The sequence below is a fragment of the Lepisosteus oculatus genome, chromosome 7, assembly GCF_040954835.1.
Source record: "Lepisosteus oculatus isolate fLepOcu1 chromosome 7, fLepOcu1.hap2, whole genome shotgun sequence".
Classification (NCBI taxonomy): Eukaryota; Metazoa; Chordata; class Actinopteri; order Semionotiformes; family Lepisosteidae; genus Lepisosteus; species Lepisosteus oculatus.
In genome coordinates this window covers 48745726-48764557 of record NC_090702.1, presented here as the reverse complement: position 1 = coordinate 48764557, position 18832 = coordinate 48745726, and the positions used below count along the sequence as shown (strand labels likewise).

The window sequence follows — 18832 nt, the reverse complement described above, 5'->3', positions numbered from 1 at the left end:
CCTGACGAAGTACAGGCTCAGTGACCACAGCCTGGCCATAGAAACTGGGCGACACAGGCAGACCTGGCTGCCCAGAGAGGACAGGCTGTGCTCCCACTGCCAGCAGGGAGAAATGGAGACAGAGGTGCACTTCCTACTGCACTATGACAGATTCTCTGGGATTAGAGAAACATTCTTCCCTAAATTCAGAAATCTAATCCCAGAGTTCCCACACCTGCTAGAATCACAACAGATCCCAATCCTACTGGGAGAGGGAGGAGGGAACTCAGTTGAACTGGCAGCCCAGTATGTGATCTCCTGTCACAGCCTGAGGAACAGTGAGTCTGTCTCCCAGTAATGCTCAACATGTTTACAGTATATGAAAATATTTTATATGTCTTTGTTGTAAATGTCTGTAGATTTTTTTTTACTTTTATTTTTTTTGTTCCATGTGTATTTTATTTGCTTTGGCAACACTGATTGTAACCATCGGTCATGCTAATAAAGCACCTTGAATTGAATTGAATTGAGGGGCGGGAGCAGGGGACAGAAAGAGAGGCCAATCAGGAGGTGTGAAGTCAGGATAGATGTAGAGAGTTGTGAAATGAAACCTCCAATGAATAGAGAGAATTTAGAAGAAAAGTAGTCTGTCGTTAAGAGAAGGGGGAAGGTGTGATCCTAGCTGCAGGATAATTTTGCTTTCTGTAGTCTTTCTGATGTATGAGTTCGGAAAACCACCTTTGAGAACACAGACAGAGAGATTAGAGTGGTCGTGGCCGTAAGAGGTGAAATGAGAAACAATGGGCTTGGAGAGATCTTTAATCTTTAAAGCCCTGATGTTCTCTGAAGCGGTCTCCGAGTCTCCTTCCTGTTTCCCCAATGTAGATGGCTGGGCATTTACTGCAAGAGATACAGTAAATAAGGTTGCTGGAGGTACAAGATGCCATCTGGGTGATCCGGAATTGTCCTGAGGGGCCTTGAATGAGTGTGGTGGTGGATGTGTACTTGCAGGTGATACAGCGAGCTCTGTTGCAAGGGAAAGTGCCTGGTGTGGATGGTTGCTGAGGGCGGTCAAGGGAGCTGTGAACAAGAAGGTTGCGCAGATTAGGTGCTCAGCGATATGAGATGATAGGGTGATCAGAAAAGAGGGGCCCAATGGAGGGATCATCCTGTAGGATGGAGAAGTTGATGTTAATAGTCCTGGGGATAGGAAGTGTGTTGGGGTGGTAGGGAAGCACCAAGGGAATGCGGTTGTTACGGCGGGAGTTCCTGATTGAGTTGATGGTCCAAGGAGTGTTTTTGGCTCGGGCAAGGGCCCTGTCAATCACACTGCTGGGGTATCCTCTGTTGATAAGAAAGGAGCACATTTCGAGGGCTTGGTTCTGGAAGTCGATGTCGTCGCTGCACAATCGTCGTAGCCGAAGGAACTGTGAAAAAGGGAGAGAGTTTTTAGTGTGTCTGGGGTGAAATTAGCTATACAGGAGATAGCTGTGTGAATCCGTGGGTTTGTAATAAATAAAAAGTGCAGAGTCGGGGGTAGTTGATGGAGAAGTTGATGTCTAGAAACGGCAGAGTAGTGGAAGATGTTAACCGTATATTTGAGGGACGGGTGGAAGTTGGTGAAATGATGCAGGAAGCACTCAAGCTGGTCGTTAGAGCATGTGGCAGCACCGACGCAGTCATCAATATATCGCTTGTAGATGCCACAGCCAGTGTAGGAAGCGAAGAAGCGTTCTTCTACCAAGCAGACACAAATATTGGCGTAGCTGGGTCCCATTCTGGTGCCCATGGCAACTCCACTCACCTGTTTATTATTGAAAGAGAATGCGTTCAGTGTGAGGACCAATTCCGCAAGGCGTACCAGGGTGTGGGTGGGTGGATCAAGCACTGTGCGTTTGTCCAGCGTGTGCTTGAAGGCTGTAAGGTCGTCATTATGGGGAATGACGGTGTAGAGAGATGTGATGTCCATGGTAAAAATGTAGCATTCGGTGCCCTGAAATTGGAAATCATCAAAAAGTTGGTGCGCGTGGTTGGTGTCCTTGATGTATGAGGGAAGACCTTCAACCAGCGGTCTCATGAGGCTGTCGAGAAAGGCCGAGATGCAAGTAGTCAGACAGCTGCATGCTGATACGATGGGGCGTCCAGGGGTGTCTGGTTTGTGGATTTTGGGGAGGAGGCAAATTGAGACCTGCGGATGTTCAATGGGGTTCAACGGTTCTTCTCCTGGGGGAGCTCCTTACTGCCGATAAGAAGGGAGATGGTGGATACCACTTCTTCCTGGTAGTCAGTGGTAGGGTCCTGTTGGAGAGGGAGGTAGGCAGAAGTGTCAGTTAGTTGTCTAGAGGCTTCAAAGATATATAGATCCTTACGCCACACCACAACAGCGCCTCCTTTGTCCGCTGGTTTGATGACGATATCATCCCTCTTGTGGAGAGACTGGAGCGCCTGATTTTCTCCTTGGGTGAGGTTGGACCTGTGTTTACTGGGTATAGAGAGTGTCTTGGGAGCTTGATTGGTGCATTGGTTAATGAAATAATCGACTGGTGGAAAACGGCCAGAGGGGGGAGTCCAACAGCTCTGTTTGGGATTAATGTTGTTAATGACATCAATAACTGGGTTGTTATCAGCTGCCTGTGAAGAGGAATCGTCAGCAAAATGTGCTCCGAGACGGATCCTGCGGTAAAAGCGGTTAAGGTCGACATTGGTCTGGGAATGTCCAGCTTCCTGGGAACTGGTACAAAACTGAGCCCTTTGCTGAGGAGGGATCGCTCATCCTGTGAAAGGGAAATGTCAGAAGGTATGGTGACAACAAGGTTAGGATTGGTGAAGGTGTTTGGGGTGTTGATGGTTTTCTTCTGTAGAAGATGACTGAGTTTTTTATCCTTCTCTGTAGTGAGAAACTGGTCGAGTTTAGAGTTGAGAGATCTAATGAGGTTAGTTATAAAGGGAAGATGATGTTGAGCCGTCAGCCGTAGAAATTCCTTAGCCTCTTTGATGCTGTTGTCGGAAAGGGTAATCTGTTTTTTGAGGGAGAAAATAATCATTTTTAGTCAATTGAGAACACGTTTTCAGTTTCATTTTGGTGGAGTCATTAGATTTGAGAACACAGTGGTCCTGTACTGGACGCCAGGAATTAATGTAAAATGGGTTGTTACTTCATCACTGCTGGTCTTAGTGGCGGGGGGTGACGATGAGGGTTCAGGCAGTCAATTACGGACGTTTTGAATGAATGAACGATAGCAGCCGTTATCCATAGCTACCCTGACAGGATGAGGGCGTGTGGCAGATCGTACGCGTGCCTGTCTGTCATTCTGCAGAGGGGTGACGGGCCAGTCACAGGGCACGCCCTGCCGGTTGTGACGTAGCCACACTGCCCGGTGCGCGAATCCAATAACGGCAGCTGGTCAGCTCGCGGGTTCACGGTTTGGACCCTGTTAGGAGTCTTGGTTAGAAGGCCGTGTTCTCTCGTTTTTAAGAGCTGTTTATCCGGCACTTTGGAGAAATAGACCTCCCACCTCCACCTAGTTTCTGCTTGTGGCCCCTGAGCGAGGCAGATGAAAATGTGGATACAGCTTTAACGCGCCGAGGGACACAGACGCACTGAGCAGCTGCAGACCTTTCTCAACAAACTGGAGAAACTGCAAAATACTTCTTGTAGTTAGATTGGGTGCTCAGCTTTCAAAGGGTCAAAGGAACACACCGGCATTAATCCTGGCTTGTGCTCGGTCAGTCTCGTTCACCTTCACATATTTTGTGTCTGTCACACTTGAAGAAGTAAACCTGCGCTACACTTGATTCTTACTCGAACAGTCTCGTGTATACAACAGATGTGTAACGCTTTGGTTAATCCATAGAACTAATATGAATATTAACATTTAATTCAGTTTTTATTCTTGTCATGTGACTTTTCTAAAATTTCAATACTCTGAGGTGACATACTGGTTAAACAAAACAGCTACAGATCACCAAATGCAGATATTAGAATTCATTGCTATGTAATGTAAATCAGAGTTTATGTGCAAAAGAAGTGTTTTTAATGGGTGACTTCAACTTCCCCCCCATTAGAATGGGAAAATCCTGATGAACTGTCTGCAGCAGAAACCAAATGACATGGTTAATAACCGTCTTAGTTTGACGCAGCTCTCACAAGAGTACTGTACATCTTTTCAAGCAATGAAGAGGGAGCCAAGCAGAGGTGAAACAACCATTAGGGATCTGGGAAGTATACTTTGAAACTGTACAGCTTGGATTCAAGTCCAAGTTCAAGTTCATTTCAGGGAAGCAGGCTGAAGGAATGGGACAGAGCAAAAGAAGATAGACAGGATAGATATGGATGGCAGCATGATTCTGTTTGAAGTGCCGAACAACTCCTGTATATCCCAGACATGAATAAAAGGAAAAAGTTAACAATAAAATAAACTGTAACCAGGACAATAATGGGAAACCTTAGTGACAACAAAAGGGACAATGTGCCTTAATCATCAGATTTACAAAATTCAGTATTAAACCGTTTTGTTTAATGACATGAAGGTATGAAGAGTAAACTTTGGGAATTGGAAGCACTCTACATTTATACATTTCCAGAGCCCATTGGTATCCTAATAATTGTACTCACAGGCCCCCCAACAGCCTTGTATTGGACGGTTGAATGTCCAGTAGTATAAACCATGCATTTTGAGTTCCCTATCCCAGTATGTTGTGATCTCCGAGAATCTCAGAGCAGCACAGTAGCGTGTGATGAAAGATGAGGCAGGGCAACCGTTTTATTTTTATTGGACCTTTTTTAGAAGCAGTTAGTGGTTTAAGGAGAATAGTTTTACAAAGCTTTCTGGTCATCGCTGAAGCTCTTAAAGTGGTTTGCATGCCGAAGGAAAAAAAAAAGTACATCTTTGTTTTGCCTTTAAGAGTCTCCCAAATGAAGAAAATGCAGTTCTGAGTACAGGATAACGTGTAGTGCCACATACTTCAGCGATGACACAGAGCTTTTGGAAGATGCTGGCTTTTACACTTGAGGATAATCACATCGGTATGGCCAGTCACAAACACAGCAGACGTCTACATACAGATATGTCACCAGCTCCAACCCTCCACAGCTAAATCACGTACTGTACACGAGAACACCATCCAGAGCTTAATCACAGAATCACTGTGGAATAATAAAAGAAACTGAAGACAAGTCTTTCAAGACCATCCATTTAGGTGAGAGTGGTGCTATAGAGAGCTAAAACAGTAGAATCCTGTCTTACGATGCTGTAGTTTAAAGACCTTGCATGTCCTAAATTATTACTGTACTGCCTTAATGTGTTTGAGAGACTTATTAAGCTTCAGAAATATGAACATGAATCTTAAGGCTTTAGGAATCTTTCAACGAGAGCTTTAATAACTATACATTTTCTTTGTCCTAAGTGCAAGTCTGAGGTTGGTTTTAACATTATAACATTATAGCAAATCTTAATTCACCTACAGACCTTCTTGATGAGTTTCTGATGGACATGCACTTAGGAGGCAGAAAATCATTCAGTTATTCAAGGTCCTCATGATGAGACACATCACAATCAGTTTGAACTTTGTCAGAGTTTCTTTTATTGCTTCACATTTACAAGAGGAGGAAAAGGTTTTGATAAAAGTCTCAGGTATTCAATGCATAGGACTAGAATTCATTTGGATACACATTTCAAATACATTATGCCAAGTTTTACAATAGATAGAAGTCATATTAAATGAAAACAAAACTGCACAGCAGCAAAGAAAGTTCTTATCGTTGAGTACAGATACACAGCAATTTTCATATACGCAGTGCAAGTTCAATAATAACGGCCTGTTACCAAGAACTTCTATACATCAAAAAACACCACAGGGACAATCTGGAATTGCATGTATCGCTTATCTACTTTGATTTTTCTTTTAAAAAGACTGCAGTTGAAGTCAAGCAATTATTTTTATACAAGTTAGTAGATAATTTCTTACTACTATAAAGCTGCTCCACAAACTTCAGGCTTACCAAAGTCCGAGACGTAACGACACAAAACCCCTAAAACTGTATAAAAATCATATTAAGTAGTGTCTTGTGTTTTCACTTGATGCACTCTTTACACACATTGGCACAATTAACAGTGGCAGCAAAAATCTGAATGTTGGGACATTGTGCTCCTTGCCGTATTGAACATCTAAGAATTTCAAAACTGCTGCATTCTTAAAACTAAGGCACATTTTGGCTCAAGGAATGCAAGTCTCTTGGCATGTAGCTGTCAGTACTGGAATATTTGTTAAACGGTTCATGGTATTCAGTCCATGAATTTCAGATCCAAACACTTGAACATATGAATCGCCCACATGTCACCTCAAAGCTCATTCTCCTAAGAGGAAGCAGCATCCAGAGGCACTAGAAGGTCCTGGTTTTGCTGCTCAGTTTTGACAAATCTACACGGTGCGAGACGTTCAGTGGATTTTGTAGTGGTATTTCTCTGTAACTTTACAAAGTGACAAACGTCCCGGAACACTTCAGACGGCAGTAAGGCTAAAGGCGGTATTGATGTCCACGTCAAGCTGCAAGACCCAATATTACGGTCAATCGCAATCCGAGTGGAATCCAACAACACTTGTCTCCGGTCAACACCGCAACGCCATACCTATTCATTCTATTATTTGCTGTTCTTGCCCTGTCTTGTCAACTGTGCGAAAGTGGTGTATACAGAACTCCTGCCAGTTACTCATTGTAAAAGCCAAGATGCTCTCCACTGACCAATCTGGTTAAAAGGTTTCATCATCATCACCATTATTAAGCATTGACCTCAAATACACAGAGAATTATGCCTGTAAACATTCAAAGTTAAAAACAAATATGCAACTACATCTATGAGGAAATATATTTAAATCAATATACAGCTGATTTAAAACCAATAAATGCTTTGTATGTGAACATATGAAATGCCATTTAACTTGATTAGATTTCTTGCAATCACTGAATAGTAAAGCAAAGATCAGCCAATTGCGTGAAATTTCTAAAGTGCAACCAAGAAAAATGCATGAATAATCATGATAAAGTATGACCGTAAACATTGTAGGCCGAGACATTTAAAAACAGAGCCTCAGATGGCAAGCACAATCAACAGTACTGACAGCTCATGCAAGTAAAACTTATTTTCTGAAACTTTCAATAGAAAAAAAATGTACCGTTTTATTATGTATTTAGTTCACGTTAACTAGGTTGTTCAATTTAAATTTTGCAGAAAAAAACTAGCACAGACTGATAAGAAAAACAAACCTACAGATCCCAATGAAATCAAAGTTAAAGATGAGCCACAGACTGTCGGAAAAAGGGAAGTTGAACTGAGAGTTTCCTTTGGGGTTCTTCATTTCAGGTCAGATTATCTTCACACCCCAGAAAATCTGAAATTCTTGGAAAGAATCTAAAGGCCTAGTCATTTTCTTTGGGAGATGGAATGATTGCAGCCAGTAAAAAATACACTGAGACTGAGTTACATATTGTTCACCAACCCAAGACTGAAGCTCTCGTGTTTACAGAGAACAGGTGGTTGCTTTAAAACTTTAAAAAAAGACACATGCCCTACAGGGCAATCTAATACTCTGTTATTGTACAATGATGTAAGAACAGAATATCCCTTTGAGAGGATGGAAAGCTCAGACAAGATGACAGCTCTTTTCTGAACTACATTTCCCAGAAAGCTTTAGAAAGTTCCCTCAGAACCATGTCAGTTCCATCACTCTTGTTTTACGGTTCCTTTCATCTCTCCCACTGGTGCAGTCACTTAGGCACTGACAATCAGCCCATTCAATCAGTCTCCATTCTGCATTTTGGGAATGTAGTTCATACAAGAGCTCCCACGCTGTCTGAAACAACACCCTCTCACAATCCTATTTACACACAAAAAATAATTTAATGCAACTTGGGAAACTCGATGTTTAACAGGAGGAAATACAACTCTATTCCAAGTAAATGGTGAAAATAATCCCCAAACAAAATGATGGCAAGTCTACACTTGCTCATGCGTTTTGACGGAGTTGGTATACCTAATTTTAACTGCTGGGTTAAAAAGCAATATGTGAATTTGATGTTCTGATATGTTAAGCTTTTTTTCATCCTGTGTCCTGGTGTGTCTGCAGGTTTTCTAGACACGCAGAAGCACCTGTGTAGCTGGGAGAAGCTGTTAAACAAGCAGGACTGGGGCTCCCTGTCTCCGGTTCTAGGTTCCAGCAAGTTTCCAGTTTCCTTAAATTATAAGCATCTCTTCGTCTAGGAGAAGGACTGCCTTTTCTCTACAGCCTTAAACTGTGGCAATCTGAAGACACACTGTAAAACCAGTGTCTTCATCTAGTCGCTCTTCTCTTGGTTTTTGTTCCAACTTATGTAGCCAATTAAAAACTAATGATTTTCTCAGACATATACAGGACTTTCCTTATGGCCTTCTAACAGCTGATTAAAAGATTCATCCCATTAAAGGTACACTTAACTATGAAACACCTCAGAGTCTGATTGCAAGTCTTAAGAGTTGGGTTGAACAAAAACCAGATTCCAAGACCCCTGATGCAGTCCAAGACTCTAGTTTTGATCATGACCAAAACATTTGTTTTTGGTAGAAAATACAACATTAAACACGAGTCAAAGCTAACACACCCAAACGGCAGTAAAAACTACACTCTGTTTTCAGTTTGGTCAAGGGCTGAAAAGCTAGGTCAAAAAGCATTTTACAGCATGATTACTGTTCTTGAAATTGCACTCTTGATTTTAGTTCCTTCATCAAAAAGAGGTTCAGTCAAGAGCATGTAATTGTCCAACAGTGTAACATAGTAAGAGAAACACAAGGATGTTTCTCAATGTATGCTGTGCACATGGGTGCTTTCATTATTGAAGGCTCTAAAGCAGTGACAGGACTGACAATACAGAAAAGGAAATAAAAAAGGAAAATTTTTATTTATAATTTTATATGGGTCTCCAGGTGTCTCCTATCCTGTGCTTATACAGACACAAGTGACCACATTGGTCAGTGAATGTAGACTGCTGCTTTAATTCATTTATTCCAAAGTGTGGCCACATTGGAAAATGGGACGAATAAGCTAATCGCAGCAGAGACCCCCTGGACACATGGGCAGACCCAGGAAGTACAGAGAGGTCTGAAACCAGCCTCGATCTTCGATCTTCATAACGCTGACCTCAGGGAACCAAGATTCATTAGAGACAGTGGCTATCATTAAAAACAAGTCAAGTTTACAAAAGCTTCCTGAATACAGACTGTGCCATAAAAATATATAATACTTTTTTTTCTACATAAGAAGAAATTGAACATCTGATTATAGGACATTCAGTGGTTAATGCAGGGCTTATTTCATTTAACATTCTGAGCACTCTTTCATATCAGTGGCACACAAAACCATGACACTAATGCATCACCAGGTATGATTTTTTTCAGTTGTGATAATAAAATAACCTGATTCTGTCAGCTGTCTTCAAGATCAATAGCAGGATTCTCTGTCATACTGATATTAGAAACCTTACGGAAATTCTCAATGTTGTGGTCATATTTTTTCCTAATTTTCCATCAGATACGACCAAATGTGCAAAAAACATACTTCTGTACCAGGAGAAGCAGACTCCTTGTGCAATCAGGTGTTGACCGATTTCTCCTTTGATTTCGGCATTTAAGGTGTTTCTCTTAGTCATGGTGACGGGGGCACTGTAACTTGTATACACCAGGAGGGCTTCCCGGGAACGATTAGTTTCCATCTGACCAGTTACAGTATAAAGTCACCTACTGTATAATCAGTCAAAGGAGCAGAAATCATATCAAAGTAAAACAATTTTAAAGCCATGGTGAAGCAACTGAAAATACATATTAAGACAGCTTACCATAATTTAAATATTTAAATGCTCCCAATAAGTCTTTGCAGTATTTTTTTTTCTTCTGGTAAAACATTAATAGGATATTTCCCCCCGCCCCCCCCCAATAACTATTTTAATTGATCAACCACGGATTCCATCTCTGTAGATTGCCAGCTGCAGTTTTAGGTCTGCAATGTTCAGACTGGCTTCGGTCAGGACGCCATGTAGGTGGCCTTTCAGCACAGAGACATAGTCACAATCAGAGTCTCTCTAGTTCTTCGGTTCCTCCACTGGAACAGACTGATTGCACGACTCCAGCCTATCTAGAGGGATCTAGACCAGTGAAATAAGCCCCCATTAATATTGAAACCGCAGTGCGAGTACGGCCGATACTGCTTCCCTGCCCACCCACTCCCCCACACCGAGGTTAGAGATCCGTGACTTTGTTTTCCAGAGCTGCTGCTATTTGCTGGAGTCTCAGAGTCAGCTGCTTATTCTGTGTGGCTGGGTCCTCATCCAGGGAGTTGATGATCTGCAGCAGGGAGAGAGAGTAGAGTGGATTATTCTACAACACAACAGACTGCTGTACAAATCCCCAGCGACAGCCATTGGTTTTCAATTGAACTAATCCTTTGTGTCCGTTTTGTCCAGAAAGCACTTTTCAGAATATTTTTCAGGTCAAGAATGTTATGAAAATGCAAAGAACTCAAAGATCATTTGGGTTAGGACACAAGCATCCCCCCCCCGTGAAGAAAATCATTCAAACTAAGGTCATGGCTAAACTGTTGAACATTTAAAATCTCCCAATTTTACAACACGTGGAGCAAACAGCAGTTGCTTACCCCATCGTAGTACTTGCTCGCATACTGGTACAGCTGATGCAGAGCCACCTGCGTGTTCAGTTGGTCTGTGTGAGCCTGGGAAACAAACCACAACCAGTTAGCTGGGTGACAGGGAGCCTCGTGTGCTGGGGAACTATCTGCAAACATCTTGGAAGATCAAGGGGAAAGGACTGCCTTTAAGTAAAAAAACCCACGAATGGACACTTGCACAGCTGCTCCCAGGCTGTAGACAAAAAAGTGTCAAAAGCGTCAAAGCTAAGAGTACGAACAACACACCCAGAGGGTAGGACGATGTACTATACATGCAAAACAAATTAGAGGGTGATACATTATTGAAGGTGTACTGCTCACCCTTGACACCTCTGCCAGGTGCGTATTCATGTCCTGGTCACTGACAGGCACCATCTGGCGGATACCCTTGTAGTAACTGTGAGGCACAGAGAAACAAGAGGCTGGAGAGTTAATTTGTGCAAAGACCACAAATCTGCAACGTGACACAAGTCACAGCCCAGTCACAATCCAGACCAGTAAAAGACCACGTGATGCACAAAATGGGAAACACTTACTCATCGACCATCTTTTTATATGTGGAGATCTCCTTTGCATAGAGCAACTTGTTACTTGGTGAATCCTGAAATGAAAAAAGAAAGGTTTTTTTTTTTTGTCTTTGGTGACTAAAACCTCCTGACTGGTTAACCGCTCGAGAACAGTGTAGTGTTGTAAAACAGTCCTGGAAAAACAAACTCCTGCTCAACCTTAGCTCATTGGAGCAAACACTACTAAGCTTATTTAACGAGATCCAACTCAGGACAATTCGGTTCGTTGTCACATCCTAAATTCAACATGAAAAAATGCAAACTGATTTATTCCCCGTCATTCAGTTCACTTAACACTGTTGTTTGTCTGAACAATTCTTACAGCACGTCTTTGCCTAAAGGGTTGTGGGAGTATGGAACAAGATGCCCAGCCGTGCTGTTAAAGCCAACCCCCTGGCTTCTTTCAGGGAACGGCTGGATGAGATCCTTGGATGAATTAACTACTAACTACCATATGGGCGAGATGGGTCAAGTGGCACCCTCTGGTTTGTATCTGTTCTTATGTTCTTACATGGTCTTTCAGAGAACTGACTGTGGAGCACAGTGATGCATAAACCAAAAGACATCAGTGACCACCCATCGCTCCAGTTACATGCCACAGTAACTCTTCAGGAAGACAGGATGGCCACACGCAGTGGGCCCCACGCTCTGCTCAGGCATCCCCCCCAGTTAACGTGTCTGGCTAGCTGTCTCACCCTGCTCAGCTTGTGCTCGCTTTTGGTGCAGGCGTCCATGAAAGTCTGAGCGATGACCGACAGCGAGGCGTCCACCACCTCATGCACATGCACGTCGAATATGAAGTGGGGGTTTTTCAGGATGTTCACCCAGAACCTCAGGGGCAGGCTGTCGATACACAAGACCCACTGACAACATGCACACTGGCAGGGTTTCGGAGCACTCTGAGATGCACTACACACGGTCACAAAACTGTACAGACGTTCACTGCACTGCAACACAGGAGCACACTGGAACAAACAGACAACCTACCTATACCTACACATGTACCAATCCCATTCTACATAGCACATGCACATTACTTTATTTTCATATTGCACAGAATTTGTTATTGATAGAGATATTTCAATTATCTTGATCAACTGATCAGATTTTTCGTACTCTTCTGTTCTGTACAAGGCGTTTATTACTGGAAAATGCATCGGCAAACAAGGTGCAAGTATTACTCACTGAATATTTTTTCAAACAGTTATTTTAAACAAGGAAAAGCCCGAAATGGAGATTTAAACGTTTCAAAATACAAAAACAGACACATTTCCTCTTACACTTCATGATAAATTACAAGGTTACGGAAGTTATTAGTTTATAAATTAAATTCCATTGCTACAGTCCCACCAATATTGTAGCAAACTGGTCCTTGTGGAAAGAATTATACCAGCTGAACAGACTCCTTGTCATTAGTGTAACAACCCTGGTGCCAGCGTGCACTGCCCTACCCCCCAGCTCCTACCTGTTTGTTTTCCAGATGTGGATGGTCTCCTCATCTACGTTTTCGTGCTTCTCCGCCTGCTCGTCCAAGAAGTCAAAGAAATACTTGACGGCAGGGGGCACCACGGTGCCGGAGCACAGCACGCTGCGGAAGAAGTCGTCCACGAACTGCTGGAGTGTGCCCTGAGAACGCAAAGCGCAGACTCTGAGCTCTGCTCGCTGGACTGGACTGGAGCAGACTCCACCCGCCGCCCCCGCTGGGACCTGCACAGGAACCTGCTGGCCAGCAGCCGTGTCGCCCTGCAGCTCACTGAAGCCCAGCAGGTGTGCAGGTGTGAGCCTGGCCAGCACCTGGAGGGGGACCTCAAGGAAAAACTAAGGTGTTAGTGGGGCCAGCAGGGGGCGCTCCCCCTGCAGTCTGTGTTGGTCCTAATGCCCCAGTTTAGTGACGGGGACACTATACTGTAAACAGGTGCCGTCCTTCGGATGAGCCGTAAAACCGAGGTCCTGACTCCCTGTGGTCATTAAAAATCTCAGGGTGTTTCCCAGGTGTCTTGGCCAAATTTCCTATTGGCCTTTACCGGTCATGGCCTCCTAATAATCCCCATTCATTATTATTTGGTTCATTTTGTTCTCCTCCCTGATGTGTGGTGAGCGTACTGGCACACTTTGGCTGCTGTTGCATCATCCAGGTGGGGCTGCACACTGGTGGTGGTGGAGGGGAGCCCCCCATCACCTGTAAAGAGCTTTGAGTGGAGTGTCCAGAAAAGCGCTATTTAAGTGTAAGGATTATTATTATTAACTTGTAGATAGCTGCACCACTGCCTGGGACACAGTCGCCTCTGTTTAGAACCTGAGGGCAGCAGAGCCAGCTACTGGATAAGCTTCTCAGGTGGCTGCAGTCTTGATTATTTTAAATCAGGACACCAGAGTCAAGAAGAGCCTCTATTGTAAAACTAAGGGAAATGCAACTGTATTTATCAAGGAAATAAAACAGACTCCCTCTTGTGATTTCTACAGCAAAATGTAGTTTTTTCTTATTACAGGGTTATCTTTATTTCACAGTCATGTAATAAGGCACTGTGCTGTTTAATGGCAGACAAATGCTTATTTAAAAAGAATATATCTGGCAGTTCCAGTAGTCTTCTGCTGAGGTCTGTTGACATTCATCCAAAGGAGGATAAAAGTTATTCCTAAAACATTTTAAAGGGGAACTGCAGCGCTATTTTTATATTTTGGGGTTAGAAAGAATCAGCATTGACGAGTGCATTTCAAACCACAATAACAGTAAAATGTGCACAGTAACTTGTAAAACCTCCAATTTACACCAGAAGATAGAAGACATTTCAAGGTATGTGCAGCACCATGACCAGTGATTCAGAACGAGGCCACAAAACTTCCAGTTGGGTGAAGCGGCCCTGTGACATTATGAACAAGCAGGTTTGTGAATAGAGCTCTTCTAATCCAATAGAAACTTTATAGCTCTCAACTTCAAGACGGTTTTGTGGATAAATACTACTTAACTCTGCATGCAGATCACGTTGGAACTTTTCTGTGGTGAAATACCCTCTACACAAACTGTACTTGTTCACTTGTACATCACATGACATCAGTCATTACAGTGACTAGTGAGCAGGAAGGGCTGCTTCACGTCGCAGTTCTCGAGAACTCTAGCTCTCGTCCCTGGGTGAGACCAGGGGTTTGTGACTTACGGTATTTTCACCAAGTTCACGATCTTGTGCTTATTTTTACATTTGTACATTTTTTCTACATCGCCAATAAATCTGTTACCAAGATGAAATAACTGCTTTAAGAAATTGGGACAGCACTGCTCCTTTAAGTCTAGAGTTCTCCTGTAAAATCTCCCCAACTGGATCACTAAGTCATAGAATATCTGAATCGGTGCAGAGATGCGACATTGTCTTTTCCCATACAGTATACCGGATTTTTTTCCTCCCCCCACAGCAGAATGTTTTTGTTTTCAACCTCGGCGCCGTTCGGTCCGGTACACGGCGCAGCCAGCCCCCGGCTTACCTTGACGGAGAGCAGCCTGGTCAGGTAGATCTCGGTGATGGCCTTCGTCATGGCTTTGTCCTTCATGCTGCCCCGCTTGGACTTGGCGTCGTCCAGCTCGTCCGCGGGGCGCACCAGGTGGAACACCTTGTCGTCCTCCAGCAGAGCGTTACCTGCCGGGACAGGGAGCAGCAACCCTCAGCGGGACGTCCTGAGCAAGGCCCCTTTCTAACCAGGCTACAAAAAAAGCGTTTTCTAGCAAGCAGGAGGCCTTTACATTCGAAATTACAGTGATATAACTAAATATTATATAATTAGTTTATAATTATATTATTATAAATAGAATATTATATTATGATTACTATAATTATAGCTTCAAAATCCAAAAACCGGCCTTACGCTTTCTGATAAATTATAAAGCTAAGGAGGTAAATACCTGACATTTGCTAGTTAGCAGTTTTTAGGCATTATAGATCAAGAGGGTCTGAAAGTGGAGATTTGGAAACATCTAATTCACCGGGAGCAGACACAAGCTTTTATTCCAGGGGGGGAAAAAAAAGCGATGAATTTTTTAAGTAATTCATCCTCAGAGCTGTTCTGTGTAGCTTGGTCATGACAGCTGTGAGGGGTGAGTCTGCAGACGCCGCCCTCTGTCTGTGCTACTCACGCTCCTCGTGGTTGTCCTGGTGCTGTTCGTCAGGCTGCTGGGGGTGCAGGACTCTGGACAGAACCAGGATGGCGTTATCTCGGACCTGAAAGAGACAGAAGCACCGGTGAACGCACGGGTGAAAAGCTGTCCGGTTTAGAAGGCACCTGAAGAGAAAGAATAAAATCTAAAAATAGAATCGCTGTGATCGTCACTGATATAAATTTTATCTTGTAATGTTAACTAAGAATGTGGAATTAATGACCTTGAATGCGTGGTTTTATAAATCTCTAAACTAGTGCTAATTGAAAGGGGTTTTCAATTAGATTTATATTGTTAGAGATAAAACCTGTTTTACTCATACCTCATTTCTCATTTACTCAATTCATATTCTTGAGTAGTCTCTTAATTTCCTGTTTGCCTACAGTAGGTTTTGTATTCAACTAATTATCAGCTCTTCTACTGTTTGTTGCTGGAGAAACGCTTCAGAGCCTTTGTGTAAGTGCTGCTTGAGGTCCTAGAGTATGGGCCAGAGGGTATTGGCTCAAATCCCAAGTGGGTGCTGCGGTTATATAGTTGCACCCCTGAGCAAGTTTCTGCGCTCCAATGTTCCAGTTAATTGCCGTAAAATTGCCCTACCACTGACGCATAACCAGGTCAGTGAAGGCAACTGCTTTATTATTATAATAATAATTGCTTACACTTATATAGCACTTTTCTGGACACTCCACTCAAAGCGCTTTACAGGTAATGGGGGCTCCCCTCCACCACCACCAGAGTGCAGCCCCACCTGGATGATGCGTCGGCAGCCACACTGCATCAGTATCCTCACCACGTACTGGGAAATTTGGCCAGGACGCCAGGGTTACATACTCCTACTCTTTTCGAGAAACGCCCTGGGATTTTTAATGACCACAGAGAGTCAGGAGCTTGGTTTTACGTCTCATCCAAAGGATGGTGCCTGTTTACAGTATAGTGTCCCCATCACTATACTGGGGCATTAGGACCCACACATACCGCAGGGTGAGCACCCCCTGCTGACCCCACTAACACCTCGTCCAGCAGCAACCTTAGCTTTCCCAGGAGTCTCCCATCCAGGTACTGACCAGGCTCACACCTGCTGAGCTTAAGTGAGCTGCCAGTTGGGAGGTGCAGGGTGATATGGCTGCTGCCTTAATTATTACAGTAATGAAGTGCAGCCGAACTCACGTTATAGTGTGCCAGCGTGTTCATTCGTTTCCACCGGCCCTCCTTCTGGGAGGTCAAATCAAGGTCGGACAGAATCTGGCCCGTGGAACCAGGGCGCCACTCTGCAGACAAGAGCAGGATAAACACATCAAACACTCAGTTCGCAACCTTAGCACCAAAACTCTGCAAAAAGACATTTAAACTCCCTTGATCATTTTTTAAAACGGGAAAGATTTGCATGATTAAATGCTACAGTGTTTTGTCATTTTTAAAGTTTTACAGGATTAAATGGTCCATCGTTACGATATTGTGCAGAAATCTGGTTTGCAAGACACAACTGGCACTTTAAAAACACGCTGTGCTGTACTTTTATTTTTCCTTTTCAGTCTACAGAAATCTGGTTTGCAAGATACAAATAAGCACTTTAAAACACGCTGTGCTGTACTTTTATTTTTGCTTTGCAGTCTGTTAAAAGAGGGTGTTTGCTTCACCCAAGAGTAGTTCCCCAAGGCTGGGCTGTGAGGTAGGCAGGCTTCTTACCCAGAGCCACACTGTCCACCTTGGGCCTCTGTGAGTAGGGCAGGTTCCTGTAGACCTGGTCGATGATCTTCTCCTTGACCTGAGAGATGGTGTCACAGTTCAGCACCTTCACCAGCGTGACATCCGGGCCCTCTCCATGCACCAGTACCTGCAGGGTCTGAGGGAAACAATGCAATTGGGCCACAGGACAACTCTATGTCTACTATACAGGTAGTGTATATGCAGTATTTTCACCTGGAGTGTTGCATACAACTTGTATTGTACTGGAAAAGCTAACTGTCGGTAGCTGGAGACAAAAAAAGGTTCTTTAAGCACAGCAGAAATGATAACCAACTACTATGGTGGAGAAATAAAACGTTCTCACAAGATACAAGGCAGTATTTCTAGAAACTCCATGTGACTGAAATTGTAGACTTCAAACGTGTGGGAATTTAAACTTGTATGAGCATGTTTCTGTCAGAAGGTACATGCTTATAGGCTCACTGTCATTAAGCTGCATGTGGTACCCAGCTCCATCATGAAAGTTTAAGCAAAAATATTCCAAAAAAGGTCTCTAGATTTCTTACAGAAGCAAAAGCTGTGCTATACAGAGAAACATAGATTAGAGAAAAGTTCAGAGTGTTAGAAACAGCTCAGAACTGAGTCATAAACACTGACTTCCAAGAGCAAAACTGCTTGCTGGGATATAAACTCAAAACCCTGCTTCTGGCTCCCCTAATGACCAGGGTGAGACTCCATTTCAACTTAGAATCAGAGTCTAAAACCCTAGGACAAGACAATAAGATTGCATAACAGAGTACAAAGAAGACAGATGAACTGGCAATAACAACGCAAAAGACACATAGGTGAATATATACAGTTGTGAGAAAAAGTTTGTGAACCCTAAGGAATTATATGGATTTCTACATGAATGGCTCCTAAAATGTGATCTGATCTTCACCTAAGTCATAATAATAAAGAAAGACAGTCTTATTTAACAAACAACACACAACATTTTACATTGCCATATCTTTATTGAACAAAAGGTTTAAACAATCCGGGTCATTTATGGAAAAATGTATGTGAACCCTTATATTTAGTAACTAGTGGAACTTCCTTTATTTGCAATAACCTCAACCAAACGCTTTCTGTAGCTGTAGATCAGACCTGCTCAGCAGTTAGGAGGTATTTTGGCCCATTCCTCTAAACAAAACTGTTTCAGGTCATGTATATATTTGGGATGTCTTGCGATCACACCACAGCATTTCAATGGGATTGAGGTCAGGACTCCGACTTGACCATTCTAAAATACGGAATGTCTTCTGTTTGAGCCACTCTATTGTTGATCTACTCCTGTGTTTTGGATCATTGTCATGTTGCATGACCCAACTTCCTTTGAGTTTTAGATCACAGACAGATGCCCTGACATTCTGCTGTAGGATTTCCTGATACTACTTGGAATTCATTGGTCCCTCAAGGATTACAAGCCATTCAGGCCCTGAGGCAGCAAAGCAGCCCCACACCACTATACTCCCTCCACCACGCTTCACAGCTGGGATGTGGTTTTGGTATGCAGAGTTTTGTTTACTCCTAACATAACACTGTGTACATTTACAAAAAAGTTAACCTTTTGCCTCTTCTTTCCACAGAGCATTGTTCCAGCAGTGCTGTGGAACATCCAGGTGGTCTTTAGGAAACTTGAGACGGGCAGCAATGTATTTTGAAGAGCAGTGGTTTCTTCCGTGGTAACCTCCCATGAACACCACAC

General features: G+C 43.2%; 1 protein-coding gene across 6 annotated transcripts in view; it reads right to left on the bottom strand.

The window, feature by feature from the left end:
* Window positions 1–4735: 4735 nt before the first annotated feature.
* Window positions 4736–18832, bottom strand: part of plxnb2b (plexin b2b) — a 111845-nt gene continuing 97748 nt past the window's right edge. For all 6 annotated transcript variants that reach the window (XM_015352205.2, XM_015352208.2, XM_015352207.2 and 3 more), the window contains exons 27-36: window positions 17086–17242; window positions 16567–16667; window positions 15379–15463; window positions 14733–14884; window positions 12721–12881; window positions 11951–12098; window positions 11226–11290; window positions 11011–11086; window positions 10660–10734; window positions 4736–10349 (exon numbers count right to left, since the gene is read on the bottom strand). In XM_015352205.2, coding sequence (XP_015207691.2) covers window positions 10245–10349; window positions 10660–10734; window positions 11011–11086; window positions 11226–11290; window positions 11951–12098; window positions 12721–12881; window positions 14733–14884; window positions 15379–15463; window positions 16567–16667; window positions 17086–17242 — 1125 coding nt within the window. In that variant the 3' untranslated portion in view covers window positions 4736–10244. The remainder of the gene's footprint in view (window positions 10350–10659; window positions 10735–11010; window positions 11087–11225; window positions 11291–11950; window positions 12099–12720; window positions 12882–14732; window positions 14885–15378; window positions 15464–16566; window positions 16668–17085; window positions 17243–18832) is intronic.